Here is a 10,693-nt window from a genome sequence, read left to right as displayed (position 1 = left end):
AGGCTCAGCCCGCCCCCCCCGCCCTCCAGCCTTCCCATTGGCTATCGTCCCGCCCCGCCCCACCGCTGCCATTGGGCGGCGTGGCTGCCAGTCACGGGGGGTAGGGGCCGAGCGGGCCGGGGCCGGGGCCGGGGCCGGTGGCGGCGGGGCTGGGGACGGGGACGGGCCCCGCCATGGCCCACTTCGAAACGCAGTACCAGCGCCTGGAGAGCTCCTCCACCGAGTCACCTCCCGGCGGCGGTGACCTCCTCGTCCACGTCCCTGAAGGCGCCAAATGTAAGCGGCGGTAGAGGGCACCGGGGCTTGGGGCCTGGCCCGGACCACCCCCCCGTCTTCACCCCCTCCCGCGCAGACGGTCGGAGCCCGAGGGGAGCGGGGTCGGGAAGCGTGAGGCGGCGGAGGCCTCGGGGACTGGCGGTGTCCGGGCTGGGGGGGGGCAGATCTAGGCTGGGTAGGGATGGGGGAGCAGCCAGGGACCAAGGGGAGCCGGGGATGGGGGCCCCAAACCGGTCCCGCAGCCGAGGTGGGGTTGTGCCGGTCATGACCCCTCACCCTGCCCTGCTTCTTCTTCTTCTTCAGCTCCGTGGCATCACATCGAGAACCTGGACCTTTTCTTCTCTCGCATATCCTTTCGCAGGGCAGGGTGCACCCCCCTGGCCCCGGGGGCTCTCCGTGCTGGTGGAAACACTGGGTTTGGTGTAACTTGGAGCTGGGGCAGTGTCTGCCCCTTCCTGTAGGACACCCCGCCACTCCAGAGGGCCTGGGGGATGGCAGAACCCCCATGCCTCTGGAGTGCTGTCACCTAAAGCTGACGGGACAGACAGGTTCTTTTAGGGATCCTTGGCAGAGTGATGACGGTACTAAGTCATAGTTACAGTTAAAGCTTTTTTTTTTTTCTTAATAGGATTTTATTATTAGCATTGTATAGCATAGCATAGCGTTTATAATTGGAGTAGCACAGGATTTCTGTAAGCAGAATCGGTGTAGTACAATCTCATAAGTAGTGTAGTACAGAATTTTATAGTACAACTTAACCTACGGTTTCTAATCACCTGGACTCTCTGCAGATCAGGTCATATCATAATCCATGGGTTGCTGTATCAGTGTATCATAATCTATACTCAAAAATCATATAAAAGAATGCGAATCGCTTAGTCCTTGGAGGAAGCAGACGATGGTAGGGACATCCCTGGCTACTGGTGGTCCTGTGTCTCACTGACGAGCAGCAGTTCTGGTCTAAGTTTCCACTTAGGACTTAGAACTCCATGATTTTATGGACAGTGTTCTGTGTGCTGTTGCACTTCCCTGTTTTCTGACAGGGTCATCGCTGCCATTGGGTTGGCCGGGTGCCTGGGACCTTCAAGGCTGGCACAGAAGGGACTAATCAGACTGGTGCCCAGGAAACTTGAGGCCAGTGGGGAGGGGAAGAAGAAATCTATTTGATTTGTTGACTTGGTTCATGTCGACATGATGTCGACTCGATGTTGACTAATGATGAGGCGCAGGGAACTAAGAAGTGATCTGCTCCGTCACAGAGAATGGCTGCTTGCCTTATAAAACGGTGTTAGTTGTGCTAACCACATTACCAGGGGTTGGGAGCAGGGGGTACCAGTGACAGGTGCTAGGGGTATTAAGTGCATTTTTGCCTGTCTCTATGTTTTCTGCCCTACCCTTGTGTGGCCTGAGGGCAGGCTGAGTTTCTGCTCTGTGCTGGGACAGACTCTGGGTGCTGGGTGGGGGGAGAAGGGAGCTTGGACGGAGCCAAGTCCTCTTATCCCAGCTGTGCTTTACCTGGCAGTGTTTCCCTGCAGTGGCAAACCAGCTTGCTGATGAGTAGGGGTGGAAGGGGTTTTCGGTTAGTGGTGGAGGGATTCTTGGCTGGGGAGCTGTGGATGCCAGTGGGACAGAAGCCTCTCCATCCTTCATCAGAGGGAAGGAGTCTCCAGACTGTTCTCCTTGACTGTAGCTTTCACGTCTATAACCTGCATCAGAAGAATGGCTTCACCTGCATGCTCATTGGAGAGATCTTTGAGCTCATGTAAGTGCAGATTCCCCCTGTGTTGGGACTGTGACAGCTGCTGGGGAACAGCCACAGGAATCCACTGAGCTCCTGCAGCTGGGTTGACGGGAGGGCTCTCTTTATAGTTGTCCCATATCCCCTTTGTTAGGGTTTTCCGTGCCCCAAACCTGCATTCCATTTTAAGGAACTGGTGCCCATGAGCTTTCGTGCCACCACGGCTGTGGGAATGCATCTCTATGACACGTGACCCTGCCCGCTTCACATTTTGAGGGGCAGGAGGGTGATTCTTTCATGTCTGCTCCTGTTTTTTCACAGGCAGTTCATCTTCGTGGTGGCATTTACCACCTTTCTTATCAGCTGCGTTGACTATGACATCCTCTTTGCCAACAAAGCGGTCAATCACAGCCAGCATCCCACTGAGCCCATTAAGGTGACACTGCCAGATGCCTTCCTGCCTCCACATGTCTGCAGTGCAAGGTAGGGGCAGCAGAAGACATGTTAGCCACCACTCTTGTTTTCTCAGGTACTCAGGGCACCTGTCTGGGCCTGTCTCACACTACTTGCCTCTTCTTGCTTGCAGAATCCAGGCAAACAGCTTTCTCATCTGCATCCTGGTGATAGCTGGGGTTTTCTGGATCCACCGACTCGTCAAATTTATCTACAACATTTGCTGCTACTGGGAGATTCACTCTTTCTACATCAATGCCCTCAAAATTCCCATGGTAAGTAGCTGGGCCAAGGGCTGTATACGGGGCTGCTAAGGGACGTAGGAGGTATTTGCTGGATGGTGAAAAGCACCTTCTACTCCTCTCTGGAGCCAGCTTCTCCGAGAGATTTGCACTAGAGTGCTCTTCCCCCTGCTCCATAACTGCACAGGTCTCCTTTCAGGCTTTTCTCCAGCAGCCAGCTTATTCCCTGTTAACCCCCTCTCTGCCCAGCTGGCTCCTCTGCCTGTTGGCACACGCCTCTGCCATCTGCCACCCAATATGTTTATTCTTCGGTGATGGCCTTTTCGGTGATGCCTCTCAACAGAGAAGGCATGAGCGAGGATATCCTCATACCTCCCTGGGTTGTAAACAACATCATTTTCCTTGGTTACCTGGGGGGAAACTGAGTCATGGAGCTGCCTAGTTGGTGAATACCGCACTGGAGATGAGTGTGTCAAAGATGGGTTTTGAGTCTTGCACGTATGTCCTAGTCCAGAGTCCTTTCTCTCCTGGCCAGCATCAAAAGGCGTGTGCGCGTCCTTTGAGGAGAGCCCATGTCTTGAGAAATGTGGAGTGAAGCCAAGAGGCTCCGTTTGTCCCCAGCTATTCCACAGGCTCCCTCTGGGACACTGCTTAAGTCCCTTCCCCTGTTTGTGTCTCCCTGTTGACTCCAAATGCCAGCTCTGGGAGGACCCATGGGAGCCTGGAGCCGTGTACATGCCTCTGCTGGTGTCTGAGTGGCTGGGAAAAAGTCATCTGCTCTAATCTTGGGCTAAAGGGCACTGGGACAAGGTGTGGGGTTTGCTCGCTGCAGGCTGGAGTGGTGCAGGGAGTGCCTCGTGTCTGGGTCCTGCTGTTGGAGTGGGCTCAGCCCACCTTCTGTCCCTGGGCACATCCTTCCCGTAACCTTGCCGCTTGCCCCCTTCCAGTCCACCCTGCCCTACTACACCTGGCAGGAGGTGCAGGCCCGCATCGTGCAGATCCAGAAGGAGCACCAGATCTGCATCCACAAGAAGGAGCTGACAGAGCTGGACATCTACCACCGCATCCTCCGCTTCAAGAACTACATGGTGGCCATGGTGAACAAGTCACTGCTGCCCATCCGCTTCCGCCTGCCCCTGCTGGGGGACACCGTCTTCTACACGCGTGGGCTCAAGTACAACTTCGAGCTCATCTTCTTCTGGGGGCCCGGCTCCCTCTTTGAGAATGAGTGGAGCTTGAAGGCCGAATACAAGCGGGCCGGGAATCGCTTGGAGCTGGCTGAGAAGCTCAGCACTCGCATCCTCTTGATTGGCATCGCTAACTTCCTCCTCTGCCCCCTCATCCTCATCTGGCAGATCCTCTACGCCTTCTTCAGCTACACGGAGATCCTGAAGCGAGAGCCGGGCAGCCTGGGTGCCCGCTGCTGGTCCCTCTACGGCCGCTGTTACCTCCGTCACTTCAACGAGCTGGACCATGAACTGCACTCACGCCTCAGCAAGGGGTACAAGCCAGCTTCCAAGTACATGAACTGCTTTATCTCCCCGCTCCTCACCATCGTGGCTAAGAACGTGGCCTTCTTTGCTGGCTCCATCCTGGCTGTGCTCATCGCTCTCACCATCTATGATGAGGACGTGCTGGCGGTCGAGCACGTCCTGACCACAGTCACCCTGCTTGGGGTGGGCATCACGGTGTGCAGGTGAGGTGGGTCTGTGCTGCCCACGTGCTCCTGGCAGCACTGCAGGGAGCCGTGGGGCTGACAACCGTCCATGCAAACATGCTCTTTGGTTGCCAGTGGATGTGAATCTGCCCAAGTGAAGGGCATGGCTGGGAAGAGTTGGGCAGGCGGGAGAAGAGGAGATAGTGGTGATCTTGGGTGCAGTGGTGATATGATATGAGGGGTGTTGATGGAGCTAAACAGCAACACCCCAGGGCTGGGCTGGCAGGAAGGTTTGGGTTGGGTGCGAAGGGAGCAGGTGGAGCCTGTGGCCTGTCACCTGATGGGCCAGTCACCCTGCGTTCCCGGGATGAAACCTCACAGGAACTGAGGTATGATGCTGTGGTATTTCCCTGTCCTGTCCTGCAGGTCTTTCATCCCTGACCAGCACCTGGTGTTTTGCCCAGAGCAGCTGCTGCGAGTCATCCTGGCCCACATACACTACATGCCTGACCACTGGCAGGGCAATGCCCACCGCTACGAGACCAGAGACGAGTTTGCCCAGCTCTTCCAGTACAAAGCGGTGAGCTTGGCTTGCAAGGGGCTGGGATGGGAATTCACCCTCATCCGTGCAGGAGGAAGAAGCCGCTGCAGAGCTGAGCAGCTCCTGGGCTGGCAGAGACACAAGGCAGCTTTCTCAGAGACTCCCTGCCCCAGAAGATGGGCTGGAGCTAGGGGATGGCTTTGGGATTGTGGGGGTTTTGACATGCTCAAGCTTGCACTGAGCCCATCATCTCTATGCCCAGGTCTTCATCTTGGAGGAGCTCCTGAGTCCCATCATTACCCCCCTGATCCTCATCATCTGCCTGCGCCCCAAGTCCTTGGACATCGTTGATTTCTTCCGTAACTTCACCGTGGAGGTGGTGGGTGTAGGTGACACCTGCTCCTTTGCCCAGATGGACGTGCGCCAGCATGGCCACCCGGCGGTAGGTCCTGTGGGTGGTAGGAGAGCAGCCTGGGCTGCCCATCAATGTGTTTGGTCCTTTAGATGCAGGAGAGGTTGTAACTTGCTGCTCATGGCAGCCCGCAGCCCAGCCACGAGCCTCTGCCTCTCTGATGGGTGTCTGTGGTTGCCAACACAGCTCATTGGCCCCAGAAGGCTCTTGTGGCCCAGCTGTGATTACTAACCTGGTATTTTGTGAACCAGGCTGTGTCATTTCTTCATTTGATGTCCTTGCCTGTTTTCACAACCAAGAGTCCTGTGTCCTCAGGAGGGAAGAGTGAGGATATTTGAACATTTAGAAACCATGACCACTGAGAAATGACTTAAAGAAGCTGGGGCTGCTTGTGCCCAGGAGAGAGGCAGCCTCAGGCGGAGGGGAAGCAGTTTCCATTATGTAAAAATCTAGTGCAGAGGGAAAGGAGATCCATCTATTTCCTGTGCCTGGGAATTTAGGTTGTCAGGAAAGACTCCCTAGTGACAGGGCCATGAACTAGGGAGGGGGTGGGCTCACTGTGGCAGGAAGCTTCTAAGAACAGTCATTTGTTGGCTGTAGTCACTCCTGCTGCGAGCTGGAGAGTGCAAGACGAGGCTTTCAGCTCTGTATTTTGTGTCACAAAATACATGGTTCCCCTCTCTCCAGTTTCCCTCCAGCAGTGCATGTTCTGGGGTGGAGGTGGGACACGCTGTGCTTGCTTCTTCCCCAGACTACGAGTGCTGAACTCGCAGGGGGGCTTTTGCTGTGGCCCCTGCTACATGGCGGAGCCGTGGCCCAGCTTGTGCTGGGCATTGTGTGTGTTGCTCAGACTGACTGCAGGACTGCCAGGCCTCGCTGGGGCGTGAAGCAGATCCTGTCCCTCACTACCTGTCTGTGCTCCGCAGTGGATGTCTGCAGGAAAGACGGAGGCCTCCATTTACCAGCAGGCCGAGGACGGCAAGACGGAGCTGTCCCTCATGCACTTTGCCATCACCAACCCCAAGTGGCAGCCGCCCCGGGAGAGCACGGCCTTCATCGGCTTCCTGAAGGAGCGGGTGCACCGGGACAGCAGCGTGGCCCTGGCTCAGCAGGCTGTGCTCCCCGAAAATGCCCTCTTCAGCTCCATCCAGTCCCTGCAGTCGGAGTCGGAGGTGCTGGGTGCTGGGGGGTGGGGGATGCGAGGTGTTCTTGGGGTGCTTGCTGGGTGGTGGCAAACTCATAATCTGGGCAATTTTGCCCTTGCCTGGGCAGTGTCTGGGGATGCCAGTGTGATAGATCAGCACTAGTTGGGACTGCTGCTGGGTTTCTAGAGAAGGCAACAGGCTGTCCTGGGGTGCTGTGGGGTGGGAGAGGAGCTGAGAGAGCTGGGGTGCCTCAGTTCTATGTTGCTGGTGGGGATCAGCCCTCCAGCTCTGCACAGGATGGTGATTCTCTCTCCCTTTCAACCCTGCAGCCTCACAGCCTGATTGCCAACGTGATAGCGGGCTCCTCAGCGCTGGGCTTCCACATGAGCCGGGATGGACAGGCCTCCCGCCACCTCTCCGAAGTGGCCTCGGCCCTGCGTTCCTTCTCCCCGCTCCAGTCTGCCCAGCAGCCTCCCAGCAGCTTCCAGACAGCAGGAAGGGATGGAGAGGGAAACCAGCCTCGGGGCGCCAGCGCCATGACGGCCTCTGGGTAAGCTGCAGGCTGGAGAGGGGTGGCCAGACTCCTTGCAGAGTCCTTAAACCCTTGTCTGATTGTCATCCTGTTGTCCTAGGTGCACAGTGGCAGTTTTCTCTGCACCCTGGGACAGCAAGGGACATGTTCATAAGCAGAGTTAGGCTCAGGTGCTTAGGACAGTGTTGGGGTGTTCTGTAGGTACCACAGTGATGAGAAAACCTTTGTAGGGTTGAGGCAGTGCCATCACGGGCCTGGTCACCTTGTACATCTGGGGAGATGCCACTGAGGGCCTGTTCCTGCCCAGCCCAGCCTGCCATTAGAACTGAGAGGGGCTGGGTGGTGTGGGGGGCACCTGGGCAGCAAACACCACTTGTGTGTCCCATGGCAGTGCCGACGCGAGGACCGTGAGCTCGGGGAGCAGCGCCTGGGAGGGTCAGCTACAGAGCATGATCCTGTCGGAGTACGCCTCCACCGAGATGAGTCTCCACGCGCTCTACATGCATGAGGTGAGCAGCCTGGAGCTGGGCTGGCCAGAGGGGCACAGGGACAGGGCAGGCAGTTCTGGGGTGCCCCGTCTGGAGCGACTGGGATACCAGTGTGAGTGAGAGTTGAGACCAGTGTGTTTACAGCGCTGGGGAGAGTGTGTGTTCGGGTGTCTGGGCCCTCCCACACAGCTGACTCATTCGTGTTTTGGCCTGCAGTTGCACAAGCAGCACGCCCAGCTGGAGCCCGAGCGGCACACTTGGCACCGGCGGGAGAGCGACGAGAGCGGAGAGAGCGCCCACGAGGAGCTGGACGCTCAGCGGGGCGCCTCCGTCCCCATCCCTCGCTCTGCCAGCTACCCCTTCTCCTCGCCGCGGCAGCCGGCAGAGGAGACGGCCACGCTGCAGACGGGCTTCCAGCGGCGATATGGTGGCATCACAGGTACAGGAGCCAGGGCAGGGGCCTGAGCTCCAGGTCAGAGCCCCATAACTGACACCCTGTATGGACTGGCACGAGCAGCCTGCCTGTCCCTGGAGACTGGCGGTCCCTCAGGGCACTAACCTTCCTCCTTACCTCTCCTGCAGACCCGGGCACAGTACACAGGGCCCCATCACACTTCTCCCGCCTCCCCCTGGGAGGCTGGGCTGAGGACGGGCAGTCAGCGAGACACCCAGAGCCCGTGCCAGAGGAGAGCTCAGAGGATGAGCTTCCACCGCAGATCCACAAGGTAGGGGTGAAGGCTGTGGCTGAGAGGGGAAACGTGTTCTTAAGATGGTCCCGATAGGTGCCACATCCCCTCTCTGTCTTGCAGGTATAGCCTTGTAGACTGGGGATCTCGTGGGGGTTGCAGACTGGGAGCCGCCTGGGCAGCAGGATGTGGCGTCAGCCTGATTCTTCTCCTGTCCCGAGTGGACGGGATAGTCCCGGGCTCCATTTTGTTGCCATCAATTGCCGAAGAGACAAAACTGCCAGGCCAGTGGCATTGCGGTGGCACCTTGTGTCCAGCCGTGTGTCAAGTCAACGCCACTCTGACTCTTGTGGGGTGAATGCGTGTGTGAGTACATACATGTGTCTGTGTTCACATCTGTGTCGTCCGTGTCGGAGGACCGCTGCGGAGCCTGCGAAAGCTGACATGACAGGACTAGCAGTGGGGAGCTGTGGACTGGCTTGGAGGTGGCGGCAGCAGCTGCCGTTCAAAGAGATGTGAGATGCCACCAGCTCCAGATGTCCGCCCGGAGCTGGGACCTGCCTCCAAAATGAAGGCAGGAGATGTTGAGGGGGGCCTAGCTCAGCACGCCTGCCCTGCCTGCAGCCCTGGGGAGGTACCCAGGACCGCGGTTCGCCCTCCGGGAGAGGACCGGTGCTGTGCCCCTCAGCCTGGCGCAGGACAGCAGTGGGGCAGTCGCCCACCCCTCTGCCCCAGCACCCTGCAGAGGGATGGACCCTGGCTGCTGCTGGTGTGGGTAGGGGTGGGATCTAGAGCTGGTGGGAACAGCTCTGTCCGGGATTTGGGGATGCTGCAGCTCTTCCCTGATTCTCACCACAGCTGGCCCATCCCCTGCACACAAGGAAGGGTCGGTGGGTCGCTGACGTCCCTCCCAGCTGAGCGCCTCCATGCTGTATCTCTGGGCTAGGGCAGCAGCATCCTCTCCTGCCCACGGCACCCCTGGGGTGCGGGCTGCTAGCGGGCCCTCCTGCAGTGCCAAAGAGACCCCGAGGTGGGGCAGCCCGGCATCTCCCGGGAGTGCTCCCAGCCTCCTCGGAGCCCACTCTGAAGGTCTTGTGCTCTGTGTATTGGTTCCCTTCCCCCAGGCATGATAAAAGCCTTTTCCCCGTGCCCAGGCTGTGGTGCATCAGCTCTGTCCCCCTGATGTGGCTGTTCCTGTCATACCAGGCCTTTTGTCTTCCCCGCCCCCCTTTCCTCGCTGCATCTCACGTCTCACCTTGGGGGTCCCAGCTCCTCCTTTCCTCCTGAAACTATCCTTTTGCTTGCAACATGGCTTCAGCTGCTGTGGATGCCATATACCAAGCAGCTGGCTTGTGCTGGGGTCGGGGTGGAAAGAGGGGTGCCCTGAACCCAGAAGGGAGAGACAAACCCCAGCCTGGCCCTGGGGTGGTGGTGGTAGTGGTGGTGGTGGAGCATGGCCTCAGACAAGACCTTCCCGCCATGGTCCTGGTTTCCCTCTCTTCTCTTCCAGTGGCAGCCCGTGAGGATCTGCATCCCAGCTAACCCCTGACAGGCTTTGATTTCCCCCTCTTTCCCCATCCACCCCTTTGCCTCCGGCAGGGGCTGCTTGCTTTTGCCATGCCCTCTGCCAGCACCGCAGGCCCTCCTCTGCCCTCCCGGGAGTCCACGGCCACCTCTTCTCCCTCCCAGGGGTATCGCCCTCTGCCCTTTGAGCCTGGGCCGGCTGCGCTGCCAAACCGGCTGCCCCCCAGGCCACCTGCCCCCGGGGACCAGGGCATGAGCAGGGCCGGGGTGCAGGCTCTTTGGGAGTGTTGGGTTCCCTGCTGCCACCGTGGGGAGGGACAAACCCGGAGCTGCCACTGCTCTGGGGTCCATCAGAGATCAAAGGGAGCGCTCTGAGGGGGCTCAGCATCACTGCTGGGGGCAGGACTGAGCCGGGCACGGTGAGCTGGGTGCTGGGGGTCCTTCCATGGAGGAGCAGGCTGCAAGGACCCCCCCCAGCCCCTCGGGTTTGGAGCTGCGCTATGGCAGGGTGAAGGGAAACTGAAAGCAGAATTCCCTGGAAGCCAGGCTTTCCAGTGGCTTCCCCGGCACCTCTCTGGGCCGGCGGACCGGTGGTCTCTAAGGGGAGCCGCTGGAAGGCTGGCAGTGCCCGGGGTGGGGGGGAGAGCCTGGGCCTTTCCCCGGGCTGGCAGGAGGGAGAGGCGGGAGTCCTTGCCGCATGTTGTGCTTGTGTCGTCGGTGTCCCGTGTGCATGGCGAGCCGCTCTTCCTCACCCTCTCCCGGGGGCGTGCGGGCAAGGCGGGGGGGTGGGGGTATCCCCGGGAAGCGGCGGTGTCACCCCCACCCCACCTCCCCCCCCCGTGCCCTCGCTGTACATCTAATAAAGATGGGCTGTATCATTCCTGATCGCCTCCGAGTCTCCCTTCACCCTGCAGCCCCCCCCGGGGCACCCGGGAAGCCGGAGCAAGCCGGTGCCTGCCGGGCCGGGAGCTCCCCGCCGCTCGGTGCCGGGGGGGGGGG

At 59.2% G+C, this 10,693-nt stretch overlaps 1 protein-coding gene across 1 annotated transcript; it reads left to right on the top strand.

The window, feature by feature from the left end:
- The first annotated feature begins 96 nt into the window (after nt 1-96).
- Nucleotides 97-8,562, top strand: ATG9A (autophagy related 9A). Its single transcript, XM_014954639.1, has 14 exons — nt 97-276; nt 580-623; nt 1,974-2,038; nt 2,336-2,497; nt 2,601-2,742; nt 3,657-4,405; nt 4,793-4,946; nt 5,170-5,349; nt 6,246-6,491; nt 6,794-7,014; nt 7,388-7,505; nt 7,701-7,923; nt 8,067-8,209; nt 8,294-8,562. The coding sequence occupies exons 1-14, from the start codon at nt 174-176 to the stop codon at nt 8,297-8,299; spliced, it is 2,556 nt and encodes an 851-aa protein (XP_014810125.1). The 5' UTR covers nt 97-173; the 3' UTR covers nt 8,300-8,562.
- The last annotated feature ends 2,131 nt before the right edge of the window (nt 8,563-10,693 follow it).

Source organism: Calidris pugnax, unplaced genomic scaffold, assembly GCF_001431845.1.
Source record: "Calidris pugnax isolate Ruff unplaced genomic scaffold, ASM143184v1 scaffold103, whole genome shotgun sequence".
NCBI lineage: Eukaryota > Metazoa > Chordata > Aves > Charadriiformes > Scolopacidae > Calidris > Calidris pugnax.
The sequence above is the reverse complement of the archived record's forward strand: the minus strand, read 5'-3'. Positions and strand labels throughout refer to the sequence as shown.